Source organism: Alligator sinensis, unplaced genomic scaffold, assembly GCF_000455745.1.
Source record: "Alligator sinensis unplaced genomic scaffold, ASM45574v1 scaffold57_1, whole genome shotgun sequence".
Lineage (NCBI taxonomy): Eukaryota > Metazoa > Chordata > Crocodylia > Alligatoridae > Alligator > Alligator sinensis.
The window spans coordinates 474,084-491,552 of record NW_005842688.1 but is presented as its reverse complement, the minus strand read 5'-3'; the positions used below and the strand labels follow the sequence as shown (position 1 = coordinate 491,552).

Sequence of the window (17,469 nt, the reverse complement as noted above, 5' to 3'; positions counted from 1 at the left end):
TAAAAAACCAGGACCTACAGTTCCAAAGCACAAGCCATTACATGTTAAAGGACCACTGGCTAAAAGCTCTATCCTGACTATTAGGCACAGTCTGCACTGAGAGCACTGTAGGACTGCATTACCCCATGAGGAGCTCTGGTAGGAATTCTGCCTCAGTGAGAAATGCTTTCCAGAGCTCCTTGGCATGACTGCTCCTAGGCTGCTTTTACATAGGGCAGCAGACGTGGCTGCCCCATGTACCAGTCATGCTCCCAGAGAGAGACCAAAGACCAGGGGTCACAGCCAGAGACCTAGAGGGCCACAGAGCTCATAGTGCTGAAGGGGTGAGGTCTGGGGCTGAGAGCCCATAAGCCACAGAGGGACATGTGTCAGCAGAACTAGAGAGCCCAGAGATCTGCATCACCAAGAGGGGTGAGCATCAGCAGGGCTTAGGGCAACCAAAGGTCTCACAGATCCAGGAGTGGGACCAGGACCTAGAGATGAGCCAGAGGTCAGGGACCAGTGCCAGAGACTGCCAGGTCTGAGAGCCCAGAGATCATGACTGGCCTAGGAGCAGGAACAGGGCCCAGAGATGGGCCAAAGACTAAGGGTCACTGCTGAAGACAGAAAGGGCCAAGGAGTCCATAGCACAGGAGGGGCAAGGACTGGGGCTGGGAGCCCATAGCCCAGGAAGGTCAAATATCAGCAGATCACCTGCAAGGCATGGGAGTGGGTATTGGGAAGGATGGAGCCCAAGAAATTAGCCCTTAAGGCAATGACCACAGGCACCTATGATCATAAGAGTAAGATGAGGCTTGGGAAGCCCTGGGGCAGCCTCCCTTTCATCAGAAATTAGTAACATCAAGGTGTGGAGGATAAGTAAAGGGGAGAGAGCCCCAAAGGGAGCTAAGCCAGCAAGCGCTAAGTGGCCACCAGGGGGCATCTAGACCACCCTGGGTTGAGCACATGCTACAGCAGCTAGGCTCAGCACAGAGGCAATCAGCACTGTTAGTTATGCAAAATTTTATAGTTTCAACCATTAAACACCCTGCAGGATGGTTGGTTGTAGATGCGTGATTTGCTCAGTCATGGTCTGGTTATTTCTCAGAAAATATACAGTTTCTGAATCCAAGCAACAAGTGGCTGATGATTATTCAACAAGAATTTTCATAATTATCAGGGGTTAAACGTTATTTCCTGCCCTGAGCAAAATATTGGGTGAGAAGTTACTCAAAGAGGTAAGCAAAATGCAATTATCTATGCAAGTAACTTAGGGGTGGCCAACCTGTGGTATGCCAGCCACAAGTGGCACAAGCAGCCTGTATGTGGGAGGGGAAAGGCAGCACAGGGACAGATAGGAGAGGGAGCAGAGAGCAGAGCATCAGATCAAGCAGGGGGCATATGGCAGAGAGCAGAAAGCAAAGCAACAGATTAGGTAAGGGGAAGGGAGAAGAGTGGTACCAGGGAAGGTGCAGGGCTAATTTGTGGCATACCTGCCAAAAACGTTGGCCCCCACTGGAGTAACTGATCATCTCTGTGAGTGAGAGTAAGTATGTGTGTGTCTGTGTGTGTTGCGGGGGGGGAGGGGCGCTATGGGATCTGAAACCCCCTGGAGTTTTTGGCAAGAAAGAAAGAACAGCCAAAAGGGCAGTTCTGCATTTCCTTCACCATGTGATCACATATTTTTTTGGAATAGGAAATATATTAAATTATCTCAGGACTTCATTTTAAACTAACCCAAATAATCCAGTTTACTGCTTACCTCTACCCTAATCAGTCTAGTAACAGCAACATGTGTGGACCGAAACATTACAAACTGCAATCCATGAAATTATTAAGTTTGACAGACTGGACCAAAGGTGATATTTAGTCTTATCAATGAATGTCATGGCTACTGTGGTTTAATCTGGATCTTCACTGTTATTTGAACATACTCTTTTATACTTAAGTTGTATCATGAAGACTTGTGCATTGTAAGATTAATTGGAGCCTGTGCTCATTTAACTCAAGACTATTATTACATGTTAGATGGAGCTCATGTATCTTTGTCTCCTTTCTCTTACAGTAAGCACTGATCTTTCACAGTGAATAGATAACTTATATTTATACAAAGTCTAATTTCACAGGCTGAATTCAACTGATCAAACTAAATCCCCATAGCCAATATCCATGTGTCTTCACTCATTTTATGGAAATCGGCATGCTAAGTGGCTCAGAGAATCTGCTCTCTACATTCTGCTGATAGGCATAACTTTTTCTGATTCATAGCACCTTTGACTCCTCAAAGCTAGTGGAAAGAAAAGACTGCATAATGTGCAGTGAAAAATGTGTTGTGCACCACATTCACAATTTTAAAAAACATCCTGTAGAACAGGGTCTAAGGTTCAAAAACATGTACCACTGAGATTTTTTTTCCAGAACAGATTGAAAAATACATTTTTTGCATCTTCATTTTAAGGGCCTCTACCCATTCCCCACTCAACAGTTTTTCAACCCCCCTGATTCTGTGTATATTCAAAGCATGCTACAAAGAACATCTGTCTGAACAAGTGTTGGGGCCTAATTCTGCTTCCAGTGAAATTAAAATCCAAACTCCCATTGATAGAAAGGTGCAAGATCAACCTATGGGTTGAGGCTAAGGTTTACAGGTTATAGTGTTTCCTGGAGTTGATGAATGGAAAGGTTTTGTTATGCCTTCTTAACAAAAATGTAGCTTTACAGTGGAATGGAATCTACCAGTGTTTTGCTGTTAGGGAGGCATGTCTGTGCATATGTATTCTTAATTATTTACCAGCATGCAGAGAGATCAGGGTAGGTGTCCTTTTAGCAGGTAAAACTGAAAGGAGTAAGAAAAAATATGTATATTTTAAATTTCCACTTGTTACATGTAAAGCAACATTCTGAGGCAAGTACAAAGCTAAAACCCTTGGGTTTTACATAGGAAGTTTATTAAAGTTTCTCAAGTAATGTTAACCAATCACAACCAGCTGTGATCGAAATTGCTTACTTACATTCGGCAATAGTCAGAGGTGGGTAGGTAAGATAGAATCCCACCAGTTCAGCTGAGAGCTGATTAAGCAGGTTGCTGGAAACCGTGCCATTAAGAGTTGTGCTTTGATTGCTCACCACATAAAATAAAGTGACACCCTGGGAAATATTTGATGTGTTCAAAATCTGAAACAAAAGTAAAGAAATATCATGCAGTTCAATTTCAGCTCGTTGGTTCACAGATGTATATAATCAATGCAAATAACCAAATAGGGAAATGTTACTGCCAAAATTATGCGTTTGGGGATGTTTTTAACTCGCTGCTTAGCGTGGTATATCATAACAGACCAGACACATGTGGCCCATGGCTTCCTCAAGGGTTATCACTCCTTTTTATATCCAGTGAGGTAGATTTGGACCCTGTTTCTATGGTTTCTCCCAGTTCTCTGATTTCACTGACTAGTTCAGTGTCCTGTCAGCTATCCTTGCCACCTCAACTCTGAGCCTCTCTCTCTTCAGTGTCTGATTCAATGCCCACTTCTCATTATATTCACTGGGATTTGGATAAGCCCCTAAGCAGAAGCAGAGAAGCAGTAGAGCTAAGGCAGGGAGGGAAGTAATCTTTCTGAGCAACCTGACCCCAGTGACTAAGGAGAAACAATTTTCTTTTATAAAGATCTTTGCGATATCAGTTGAGACTGCCAATATTCAGGTTTGGAATGAAAAACTTGGGATAGTGCCATGTTACTCTGAAGTTATGAGTTATCTGCTTAGGGAAGGGAGTGGATGACAAGAGAACTTTCCTTGTATCTTGTCTCCCTCTTCCACTTTGCCACAGGCCATACCCTGATCCAAAACTAAGAGATTCTTGAGGAATAAAAGAGAAAACAGTCCACTTTACTGTTTTATGTATTTGCTTTATATATAAGCAGAAGGCAGAGTAGGTTTGGACCTCATTAACTAACTAAATATTCATTATGTCTATTTGGCATAATAAATATTTAGTTAGTCTATGAAGTGCAAACCTACCCCATATATATACCAAAGATAGCAAAAGTTTGCTAAAAGGCATGATAAATATTTAGTTAGTCTATGAAGTACAGATCTACTCTTCCTTCTGCCTGACTTCAGACTAACACAGCTAACTACCTCTCTGCTTTATACCTAGTCACATAAATCATGTAATTGCCTGGGTTTTAGGCCAAAGTTTTTTAGAGTCAAAACACAAAAACATAGCTCAGTAGAGTCACTCAAGTAACCAGTTTCCTCTGATTATCTCCTCTTGGTAATCTAAATAGTTAAAAAACCTCACTGAATCAATAAAGAGAATATTTAGTACACACAGGGCATGTCTACATGAGACCCTAGAAACACAGTAGACTAATTCTATTGCTCACTAGCGCATCATCGCAACAACTGTGCTAATGCGCAGTAGAATTAGTCTACTGTGCATTAGTGTTGTGTAAAAAACTTGCGCCAGCACTACTGCGCAGTAGTACCGATTACAGTGCATTAAATTAGTACCTGTTATTCCCAGTACTAATCTAAAAGTGTCATAATTGTGGCACATTAATGCATGTGTAGACATGCCCATATATCTTTCCTGCTTGGTGCAGGGGGCTGGACCCAACGATCTTCCTATGTCCCTTCCAGCCTTACAATCTATGAATCACTAACATGGGCTCTGAAACAACTCACTTACATGACCAACTTTTTTATTTTAGTGAATTGCACAGAAGTACTGTGTTTCCCCATATGTTTCCTCAATCTTTGCAGGACTGAGCTCACAGTGCCCAATTTAGATTTACAAATGTGCATCATAAACAGTCCTAATGAAATCGAGTGATCTGAAATATCAGTCTTAGTTAAGAGTGTTGAAATGATATGTTTTACTATTCTAAGAAAGAAATAATTAGGGTTAAACATCTTAACTTTCCATTACCTAAATAGGGGTTTTTGGAACACACATATAGTAAATATCAATATTTTTAAAAATATTGTATATATTAGGCTAACTTAAAATATGGTAAAGTTTCAATTTCAGGAAGTAGTAATAATAACTTCCCATGCCACTTTAATTCATTTTTTTTCTTGTGGTACTAAGGTGGATCCATAAGATGCATATAAAACAACATAACTGCATATGAAGATATAAACATATCTCCACAGTGACTATCAGATGTATGGGGTTGACATTAACACAGGGGCATTCAACTCCAGCACTGGACTGAGGGTGGGGGAAGCAGATGTGCAGTGCCTGGAAATATCCTGGGGCCCCTTGATGGTTCCAACAGTGAGGAATGCTTCCCTTGTCCCACTGATCAGCTGATTGGTGGCCCTGATAGCTTGACATATCCCAGGGACACCCTGGATAGATCCAGCTGCAAGGAAATGCCCCCCTCACTCCTTTCCCCACCTTGCATAGACCTACGGTGACCTGGGTCTGTTCAGCGGCAGTCAGGATTTGCACTGGCAGCAGCGTCCCCCCAGGGCTCCTTGACAGCTCGCCCAGAGTGGGCTCTTAGGGAGCCTGTGCTCTCCCTCCTCCCTTCCTTGAAGGGAGAGTCGAGGGCTGTGGGATACTCACCTTCATCACGTGGGAGGAGTGTACAGCCATTCATGCTGGTGAAGGAGGAGAAAGATTGTTCTGGTTGGAAGTGCTCAAGAAAGGTGTCTCTCCCAACACAAATGTAACCCCTGTCCATAGCTATAAATCTACATCAGCAATTTCAGCAGCAAGCAATAATCCTGTTAGTCTGACAATACATACTGGCAAAGACACTGGTATTATACCTGAACTGTTAAGTTGTTGCTGGTGTTTAAGACCTTCCTTTCAGCATCCTGGAATGCTCTCTGTAACCGCTGTTCCATGGTCTGAACAAACTTGCATGACTGTATATTGTCTGTTTGACCCACAAACTGCAGCTCTAGAATATGAATGCATGAGTGCATAGTCAAAATATTTTCTGAGTCTACATAAGTCTCATAAGGCATAACAGCAAAAAGATCAGATTACAAAATTAAATAGGTGAATATAACATCATATAAAACTTGCTTATTCTTAAGCAATATTATACATGATTTACTATTAAAATAAACTACAAAGATTATATACTGTTATTTGAGCTGACACACAAATAAAAGGGGACTGTTTCTGCAATGATATGTAACACTTTCAGATCAACACAACTGTCTATGCACTTACTTGAAGTTTAGGGCAGAAGTGAAAACCACCTTAAAACATAAGTACTGTCTTGAATCTTTAAAGTCATTGGCTCTTGAAAAGAAATAATAAACCACAATACTAATTCCAATTCTTTTTTCTTGGAAAGGGGGAAGTGTTGAAAATAATATCCTCTATGAGGTAGTTGCAATATATTTGTATACACCCAAGATATCTCTTCAATTCAATATGTGACCTCATCTTTCTGCATTAGCACAACAGTCCACATACTGCCTTATTTATTCAAATCTAAGCCAACCCTGAACAATCCCCCAATAATTAGATTCTATAGAAAATGTATCATTTTCCATTTATAGAATTTAATTATTGGAGGGTTGTCTTTAATTCATTCCCTGCACTGCTGATAATACCCAAGACCCACTTTTCATTTGCTTATAACTTTGCCTGACTTAAGCCATTCAGGTAGATGGAAAGTTTTGGAATAAACCTGGTATGCAGGATCCATACCTTATTTGCAGGATGCATTCCTTATTTGCTGCAGAAATGGGAGGGTGTATACTGAATGAAGCAGGAAGATAAAGAATGCAATTGGGGGAATGCAACCCTTTACCTTTGCTCCATGCTGACAGTAGTGTGGAGCAAGGAGCACAGCCCCAGCCCAGGCCCCATAGCAGCCATCACTGCTACGGGGCTGGGCTGGGGCCATGCCCAGTGCCCCAGGTTGCAGCGTGGATGGAGCCCGCTAGCATGGATCAAGGGTAAGGGGGGAGGGAGAGGGGCAGACAGGGGAGCAGAGGCTGTGTGGGTGGAGGAGATGGGGGGAGAGGCTGTACAGGGGAGATGGTGGGGTGCAGAGGTACACCTACCCCAGCTGTAGGTGTACCTGCAGCTACAGTGCCAAACCCAGGCAGGGGCTGGTTGCTGGTTTCTGGAACTGGAGCCAGAGCTGTAGCAGCTGCCTGCCCCTTCCACTGCCCCTGTACTCAATTCTAAGAGGAGGGGCTCCTCCTCCATGTTAAATGGGGGTGGTTGTCTTGGAATTGAATAAATATGGTATATGGGGAGTCACATTGGAGACTCAGGCTAACTTTTGTCTATGGAGTTATACACTTACATTTGGGGCTTTCTTTTTTCTGATAGGCATTTATTACAGAATTGACAGTAAACTCTGCAACCATTACCCTAAAAGGATTATTTCATTACTTACCTGTTTTCAGCTGGAAGTGGTAGGCAGGCAATGGATTCCATGGCAAAGCCAGTACAGCAACAGACTGAAGATTTGGCACATGCTGCTTTATGTCTGCTGTGGCATTGCTAACACCATAAGCAATAAGCATTTCAATAACAGCAGCAGGTATAAAAACCAACCTCCCCTGTGTAACGTAGTAACCAACTGTCACGTTATTTGATTGTTCCAGAATTTCAACCTAAAACACAGAGGGAAATTTTACTTTTATTTTATTTCCATCAACTGTTCTGTTATTGGATTTTTCCTTCTGAATCAGATTTCCTAGAGGTTTTGCATGTAATCTCCTTTAAGGCAGGATGGAAGCAGATGGTGCGATATAAAGCAATTTTACTTTTGAATTTAGAAATTGAATATTTTGCACACTGACATACATGAGTCATTTCACATACAAGAAGATCCACTGTACTCTTGCGCATATCAGGGCTCACAGGATTAGGATCAAAAGAGTATAAGGGGAAAATTCTCTATTGTTTGATCCTCTAATGTCACAACTGTATTTTTTGCATTCTTCCATGGGCAGAGCTTACATCAACCGGCATCCTTCAAAGTGAGCACAATAACACAATATTACCTTAAAAAGTTACAGCTGGTTGAGAGACAAGCTAGTTTCCTTGCACTTAGGGCTCAAAAACGTGTCCTTCACACACAGTTCAAAGAGGGCCCTCTATGGAGAAGGGTACAGGAACCCTCCTTGTGTCTTATGGAGAGACAGCAGTATGACTCAACTGCCTTTCCTTTAGTTTCAGAGGCCCCCAGGACTATAATCTCTCTATGCTCACTGCTGCAATCTACACTGACCTAGATAGCACCCACAGGGGAAAGGAGAAATTGATAATCATAGAGCCAAACAACAAACCTGGACTATCCACCAATTATTCTGAATAGGATGATTTTGTATTTCCTCCATTGTTTTTGTAAATGTTCCTTTTCTTTACTTATAGTTCATATGCTAGTCTACAGCTGTGTATAGCATCCTTATTAACAGCATAAGAAGCTCTATCCCTCATTTTTTACATTATATGGCCCTAGCAACCTACTTCAGTCTAGACTTACACTCCACATAAGAGTTTCATGTAATTTAGATTAAAGTAATGAACATGTCATTCTCACTTACTTTCAGTAAAAATTGTTTTCCCCTCACTTCAGTTTTGTGTCACTGGAGAAGCAAATGTCAGACACAGCATTTCCAAACCAGAGAATGGACTGACAGCAGTGACAACCTATTTATTGGACTTGCTGTTACAACTGATTTGTAGTAAGGTGTGGAAGCACTTGGCTCACTACATGGGTGTACTCATTCCTGTATTTCGGGGTGGGGAGGAGTAAGGGGTGAAGAAACTGCTGCTCCACAACATGCCAGAAAGAAAACTGACTCTTCCCCTTTCACCTTTTAAAATAAAATGATAGCTACCATAAAGAGTTTATAGGGGCCCTAAAAAGTTTAGACTCCATATAGCATTTCTCCTGCTCCTACCTTTCTTTCATAAAAAAACAACCAAAAGTGCTGTACATTCCACGCTAGACAGATTACATCCCTACAGTGCATCCGGTGTTTGCAAACTTCAGAAATAAAATTTCCCACCTGAGCGTCCCACAAAGCAGCCCAATAAAGCTGCAGCCTGTTGGGACCAACACAGCTAACTACCTCTCTGTAAATGATTATGTCAGGAGCTTTCACACAAAAGCCAGCTTCGGTTAGGGAAGTACCCTATCAGTGTTATATTTTCTAAACAACAAAAGCATGACTAAAAATCACAAAGAAATCCTGTGCACTCACATCTGTCCAGTTAGCCTGCTGTTCCTGGTTATAGGAAGTTATGCAATAAGCCACTATATCAATCTTACTGAAAAACAGATGTAATCCATTTGAATCACAAAAAGGAGACACCAGCTAAAATAAAAACCTATCCTTTGAAATCCTGAGTTGTTGTGTGGATTTAATCATATATATCACCTGTAGTCCTCAGATGCATGAAGAAGTGTATTACTTAAAGAGCAAAATAAACCCCCAAAACACAAGTCGTTTTGTCATTACTTGGGTGTATGATCAAAACAATCTGTTGTTTTTAAACAATGATAATATTATAACTCTTGGGGGAGGGGGGGACATTTGCTCTGTATCTGTCATTGGCAATGAAATCAAAGTGCTTCACCATGCCCAATTCAAAATGTCTTTGGAATCTTTAAACACCAGTCTTCTATGTTCTGGCAAGTTTTTATGATGAGTCGCAAAAGGGAAAAAATATGGTGTAAATCTCACATCAGGCAACAACCAAGCTGCCAAGTACCACCCAGCTCATGTGACCCAGGCATTTGAAAACACTGAGCACTCACACTCATCTAGGCTTCAGGAATGGCCTGCATCACTGCAGTGGGACATCAGGGGCATGTATCACCTGCAGAGCAGTCAGATTCTTCATCCCTTTGCCATCATCTGATGAAATCGGCTATACCCTATCAAAGCTAATGCTCTCTGAACAAGTTAGTCTGTAATGTGCCATCTTCCCTGCCCTCTGCCCTTTTCTTTAGTAAGGGAGGAAGAAGTAGCCAAGAAAAAGAAGGCAGCAGCTCCACAAAACCCCAATAGCTAACAACATCCTTAAAACTAGCCCTGCACTGGCTGATCAATTAAATTCTATTCTGCACCCAATCCCACCAATAGGCACTTGGTTCTGCACATTACAAAGCCAAAATACTGTTTTTGTGGCTCCTAGAAACCATGGGTATGTTTGTATGACTCTAAAGGAAGGGAGATGAAATGCAGGAGCTTGTCTCTGACTAGTTTGTCCTTGATTCATATCCTTAAGAAAACCAACACTTTGGCAAATTGCTAATGGTTAAGATTGATGTTTATCACCTCCTTTGGGTGCCAAGACTTCTAATTTAACTATATAATTCAGTTTGCTTACTTGAGCATTGACATTTTGGTTGAAAGCCTGTCGCATGACCAGGGTGAGTCCTTTTGTCACATTCTCTTTTAAGGAATCACTGATCAGCAGCCTTCTTGTGTTCAGAAGCAGAACTGTTGAACAACACCAAGATACACATTAGCCTGAAACATCAACATGTTACTGTTTTCTTGATTTTATTTCCTTCTAATTTTCATCACAGTCATCTATCTGGACCAAGTTCCGTGACAATCAAGTAAGAAACCCTTTGTTATGCAGCGGTTGCATAGGAGCTCAGCCCAAGCCCAGAGCTCTCCAGTGTTCAGAGTAGAGACTTCTGTTGCTGTGGGGAGCAAGGGCTAAAACTGCAGCACTTTCTACAATCACTGAGTCTTTTTCAGTGAATTACACTATGACCAGGTAATCTGAAAGTAGATTAATGGAACCTGCCAACATGACTGAAATGACATTGCCTCACAGGATTCAAAGTACAAGGAAGTACACGTGGAAGAATATACACTGCATTTTCATAAACAGAGACCTAATTACCCTTTCTCTGTTTCAGGATTAAAGCAAACCAAAATGGCCTTTAATTCCCATGATTACTTTCACTGAGGAAGTGTTCAAGGATGTTGTGATTAATTTTATCAACCTAAGGAAAAGACTGAAGCATTTTTCAAATAATTTACAGAAAGACTCAGTATCCTTAGCTGCATCCTGGATATCCTAGACCAGACATGCCTTATTCTTATCACATGCTTTGTCTTCCTGCAGACACAGCTGTTGTAAATGTGTCATCTCTGGTGATATTTAGCAGCACAGACACATCAATAACACTAGTGTCTGTCCAAGGATTTTACTCTTCCCAATCTCCCCCTCATCTTGTGCGGGTATGAATTTGTAAAGCCTTTATTTTACCCCTCCCCTTTCCTTTTCTACATCTTAAAATAAGGTACCTGATGTAGTGCTACCCTTTGCTATCAATGTGAACCATTACATTGTCAGGGAATGATTTTTGAAGAGCCATTCACTTTAGTGTTCTTAAGAGATTTTTTTTCCTTAACATTAAGCCAAGCTTAGAGCCATGACAAATGGTACTACGATTAGAGATGTAGTATGATCATAAATAACAACAAGAACATCATTTGGAGATTAATTATATTAAATGTTAAGCACTATTTTGAAATATATCTTTATACAGGAGAGCAATGTACCATGCCAGAACAGGTCAAAAGCCTCATTAGTACAATAACTTGCCTTAGCCAATGACTTAGACCTTTTGCTGCAGCAGAGGGGAAAAAACTACCATTATGTACTCAACTTACAGTATAATAAAGAAAGTAAACCTTTCAGAGTCTTGCAATGGTCTGCAAAACCACAGAGCATGGAACTGGAGGACCTCATTTTATCATGTAGAAGTATTAATGAAAATCTACATTTGTCCACATTTACTTTCTGGTGACTCTCTAGTTGGCTTGTTAGTGGACTCATCACTGCAGTACCTAATCCCCAAATTGGTGACCCAAGCCCTTAAGTTAATGAGTAAATTAACAAACATTTAAACATTGTTTCCACTTATTGTGAACTGTATATCATACAAAAACAATATTTTTCTGGTCAAACCAAACTCATCTGATAGCCTTACCTGTTTTAACCATAAGGTTCCTGGACTGCTGGCATTCCAAGGCAGGAACTGCAGTCGTGTTAGCGAAAGCTGCGCTTGAAGTTGCAGGAGCAGCAGAAGTGCTTTCCACTGGGGTAGGAGGAAGCCTAGTTGTTTTCGCTGATGCTGTAATAGATGTCAAAGCTGCTGTAATTGTCAGTGGGTAGGGAGTTGATGTTTTGGTGATTTCTGAGCTTGTGATTTTCATGGTGTCAGGTACTATTGTTTCTATCTGTCTTGGTGTATGTGTTGTGGATCCTAGTGTGGAACCTGTGACTCTGCTAACTTTAGAGGTTAGAAATATAGTAGCAGTGCGTGGGGGTGACATAGATGTGTTTCTTGGTGCAAATGGAAAGCCTGTGTGTGTTGCTACTGAGTTTAGAATCGATGTCATTTTTGTGGCAGTGTTATTTTTTGCAAGTGTTGATATCAGTGTGCTTAATGCCATCACAGATGGCAGGGGTGTGTTTTCAGTGCCTAGAGAAAACAAGGATGAAGTTGGCACTGGTGAAGTTGGAGCTGATTCTCCTGTAAATGGTTTTGCTTCTGAAGTTCCTACTGTACGTATTGCACCAGGAGACACTGAAGATAACACTGTAATGACAGAATGGGTAAAGTTGGTTGTTGACAAAAAAGCAGAAGTTAGTGGTGTTGGTGATTCATGGACAGAAGTTATGATGACTGACTGCAAAGCATTGGTGGTAGGTGTTTGCAATGGAGCGCCCTCAGTAACTTCATTAGGTACAGGAACTGTAACTAGATTGTTACTTGTACCATGTGTATGCCATGCCTCTGTACTAAATATAGTTGGATTTTGGACAATAGTAGTCAACTGGCTAGATGGTTCTGAAAGAGAGTTATTTGAAAAGTCCCTCTGATTTCCAGGAGTCATGTATTCTTCTGTAATAGGACTGGATATCAACGCTGAGCTTGAGGATGATTTGACTACTAGAGAGGGAGAAATTGTTGGTTGTGTATCACTGATAACTATTTCATTATCAGCTGAAACAGTCCAGTTGCCAGTGAATTGAGAAGCCAGTCCGAGTTCAGATGGTGTTGAATATAAAGTATTTGTTGAAGAGACTTTTTCAGCATTAGCCGTATCAGAACTCAGCATGCTAGAAACAGTGCTCGTATCATTAGCTGCAAAATCCTTAGCTGCTGGCACAAACACATGCACTGATGTTTCTGATTTTGAGGTGAGATTAACATCCCTGCTGGTAAACAATTTAGTGACATTTTGAGGTGTGTTGATATGCTTTTCTGACTGAGCTGCAGGTATTACCATAGTGGGGGAAGGGGATGAATATTGAACAGTAGACATTTCTAAAGCAGATGAATACAGGTTAAAGTTTGTGAAATTTTTAGTCTTGATTCCAACAACAGGTGAAAATGAAGAATTATGATTTGATGTTGCAGAGGTATAGGTTGCTGAAGTCAGAGAGATGGTTGTTTGTTTGCTCCTAATGTTATTTATTTGCTGTTGTAGATGCGAGATGGCTGAATCTATGCCACGATAATCAGTTTCTAATGAAGAAGTGCTTGGAATAACTTCTGTTATTGCCATTTTGGCTGTTTCTTTTGTTGAAGAACCACTAGAAATCAAGGCTGTAAGGGGCCATTTAGAAGCTAAAGCTGAGGCTTTTGGAGATTTTGTAGTATCTAAACTGTTTTCTGGGACAGCAGTTGAAATAGAGACGGTTGAGGCTTTGCTGAATGTAGTTTCTGTCACTGGAACATATGGCGACAATTTATAGAGTTCTGAGGACACAACAGGAGTAAATGCATTTGAATAACTTGCATTTGAAAACTGACCACTGGTAACTTCAGATTTATTTAAGGGTGGTAGATGCATGTATTCTGTACGTGGAGTGACAATGGTAGATGCTTCCACATTGCTTTCTTCATTATCTATTAAATCTGCCAGACTTTGTCCATTAGGACTTGAAACCTGTGAAGTTTTAGAATTATAAAGAGCAGATGTATTTATGATAGCATGTATAAATTTTGAAAAGCCTGCAGTGGAAGTCGCCAATGATGTAACAGGTGTAAGAGGACTCGTGCTTTCTGTTTGCAAAATTCTTTCAAGCATTGTTTTTCCTGTGGTGTGTTCACTGGCAGGCGATTCTGAAGGAGGTCTGGAGTATTGAGAATCGTGTGGCACAACACGGTTAGCTTCCATGTTGGTGTATATTTTGGCTACAGTATCTCTTGTAAAAGATCGATAGGCTGCTGCTCTCATTGAAGAAACATCAGAAAGTTGTGGTGGTTCAAACTCAGTTGGTAGCATGGCATTAGCTTCAGGAGCTGCATGAGTTACTTCCTTTGAAAAAACCTGATTGGCTGACACTGTTGAATGAGGTAATGAAATATTTACTAGTGAGAACATCAATGTGTTCTCATAATTTGTAGCATTTTTAATAAGTGCTGTAATATTAGAGGTCTGATTTGCCTTAGTTATTAAGGAAGTCATTGTATCTGTTGAATAGGGGAGGGTGGCATTTTTAACAAGAAAATCTGATTCATTTGCTGGTGCTGGAAATACTGCATTGCTAGTGTTTAGTGCATCTGTAAAAAATGTTTTTGGCATTGTGAAGGAAGACTTATTTTCTGTTGAATGGGAGACTCCCAATGGACTCACAGAAGCTGGTGAAAGAAATACTGGCCTGAGAGAACCTAGCATGTCATTAGTCAATGCTGAAGAAGACTGATGACTTGTCACTTTCAGTAATGTGTGTAGAAAATCCATAGTATGGAGGAATAAAGTATTATTCGTGTAAATTTCTGATTTATTCTTAAAGACTTCTGGTGACACAGTTAGACTGCTATAATTCTCTTTGTCAGTCACCACTGCTTTGAATGGCTGATTGGAAAGATTTTCTCTAGAAGACGACACATCATCTCTTGAATGAGACAAGGACATTCTTTCCATAGGAAGCCATGATGCACTTTTGGAAGCTACTGGTTGGGAGGATGGATATAACATTACTGACAGAGGAGCAGAAGTGTGTAAAGATAAGAAGGCAGTACTTTCTAAGGGTGACTCTCTTGCCAGTGTCTTTGTCGAATGCACCATCGTTGATCCAAAGATATTAAGAGATGTCGTACCTGTAAGCAGTCTGGGCCCTTTTCTTGATAATGTGTGATTCACTGTGCTGGGATTTACAGCAGTGCCCACACTTCGTGAGTTGCCCCTGCTTGCACTAACGTGAGAACTACTTGAATCTCTGTTGATGGAACTTTCAGTGTCTGTGGATAAAGGCACTTTGGTGGGTAGCACAGTAGACTTAGCAAAGATAATGGTATGAGGTGATTGTACTGCCAATGAAGAAAATGATGGTGATGGAACAGTTGAAGGAATGTCTGATCCTGGTGTGCTTTCTTTTGAAATGGAGGGTGTATCTAATGATATTAGCTGAGATGGCACAGCAGTACTTGAATGTGTCACTGATGGTGTTGTGGACAATGTGGCAAACATACTGAGTTGAGGCAAACCTGATACAGCAGCTTTTTCATCTGCATCTTGAGACGATGGTCTAAATGGTGATTCAGCTGAAACTTCAGCAGGCTCCTGGGATGCACTATTACCACTGCCCTGGTAAAGAGCTGGTGAAAAATTGGTTTGATCCATAATTCTGGTACGTGTGCCAGTGAGAGTTGTTTTTATCATCTGAAGCAAGTTTGCATTCTCCAGGGTCTGTCCCATCGAAATGTCAGCCACTGAGGAGGACTTAATATCCATGGAAGGCCATGTTGGTGATAATCTAGATCTCCAGTTGGCAAGAGACTTTGTAGAGGGAGCAACATTTATTTGCTGTTGTTTGGTACCTGTAAAACAATAATTTAAATGAATGTTTAAAAGAAAAAAAATTGAAAGAGTAACCTTGGTGCACTACACCAGTGAGCATGAATAAGAAATGCATAATCCTAGGCAAAATTAGAGTGAATCACTTCTTCGTGTTCAAAGGACACCATAAATCAAAGAAAGCATCATATATTAATGTAAAAAGTATAATGTAAGAGAACATAAACCTCTCAAGTTGTTTCACTGTACTGAAAATTATAAGACAAGCCATGTTTTATAGACAGTGATAATGAAAAATAATTACTGATATTGCTCATAAGCCAAGATGACTTAACCTTCTAGAAAGTATCTTGTTGTGCTTGAGACAACCCAAAGTTTTTATCAGTCATACTTTGTCAAAACAGTATGTGTGAAGTTTAGCCTTTACAAAGGGAATGGATTCTGACAACCAGGCATCACTGATTTGGCATGCTCTGTGAAATGGGAATAGAATCAGTACTGGCTGGGTTCCTCTATGAAGCATCTGTAGGTGTTTGTCTTGCCAGTTCTGATAATATGTGTAATTATACTCAGAGAAGCAAGACAATATAACAGGGATGAAAATGAAAGGAAGGGGTAGTATTAAAACAAATGAGGAAATCAAACTTTAGCTAGTATGCATACAGATGTATAACACATCACTAGCACCAATTTATTTAGCATTCACCACCATAATGATACTTCTAGGCTTTGTTTTCTTAAAATGATGACAGCTAGTTTTAAAAAAGTCATAGCTTAGAAAACCTTTCATTCCTTTTTAATTTAAAGATTATGTCTCAGTCAAGATTAATTTTAAAGGGGGGTTTGTTTTTTTCCCTATGAAATACATCAGCTAAAGCTTGGCAGTGCCATTTGCCATTACAGCATAAGCCAAATGGTGGCCCAGCCTACGTACCTATGTAGAGGTATAAAAGGGAGTACTCCCCTCCTCCCTGAACAAGGAGTGAGCAAGGACACTACAGATGTAACATTGGAGGAAGTCTCACCGGTGTGCGTGTATGTGCGCATGCACGTGAGTGTGCAGAACCAGATGTGGGGGGGGGTGCAGGGGGTGTTGCACTGGTGCACTTGCACCCCCTTTCATTCCCGCTCCACCCAAAATTTAAAACCAACTTCCTGGCAGTGGCAGCAGCATTTCTAGTCAAACAGGGTGCTGACAGACATGGAAGAAAAAAAAACCCCATGCTTTACCGGAAACAGCAGAGGGTTACTTCAGTCTGGCTTCACAGCTTTTGTATAGATCAGGCGCTTCAGCAGGGCTTCTTGGCACTTTTAGCTAAAGGTAATTCAATCAGCTATTAGATAAAAGCACCAAAAAAGCCCCTCTAAAGTACAGCATCTCTACAAACATTGGGAAAGCTGGGTGCAACTAACATGCTGCCTCTTCTGGGTGTGTGCTGGGTTCGGCGTGACAAATTTAAAGTAAGGGGAATTTTGCTTTTTTTTTCTCCACGTCTGCATGAGGGAGTCAACTGATTTCATGGCTCATTATAATCTACCTGATCCTTTCTAAGCTCTTGATTCCAGAACCATTAACAACCCTCTCTTCTTTTTAATGGTCTTGATGTTTCACGAATCAACGTATCCTTTGTCCTGCAATTCTGCTGTTTGTTCGCTGCTCCTGATAAAGAAGCTCCTATATCACATCCCTGCAGATTGTTTTTAATTTATTTC

The 17,469-nt window shown here is 40.9% G+C and overlaps 1 protein-coding gene across 1 annotated transcript in view; it reads right to left on the bottom strand.

The window, feature by feature from the left end:
• Positions 1-17,469, bottom strand: part of KIAA1549L (KIAA1549 like) — a 250,006-nt gene that overhangs the window by 105,258 nt on the left and 127,279 nt on the right. Inside the window, exons 3-7 of the mRNA XM_025215928.1 lie at positions 11,934-15,779; positions 10,310-10,422; positions 7,359-7,578; positions 5,761-5,894; positions 2,991-3,153 (exon numbers count right to left, since the gene is read on the bottom strand). Of these exons, the coding sequence (XP_025071713.1) occupies positions 2,991-3,153; positions 5,761-5,894; positions 7,359-7,578; positions 10,310-10,422; positions 11,934-15,779 (4,476 nt within the window). The remainder of the gene's footprint in view (positions 1-2,990; positions 3,154-5,760; positions 5,895-7,358; positions 7,579-10,309; positions 10,423-11,933; positions 15,780-17,469) is intronic.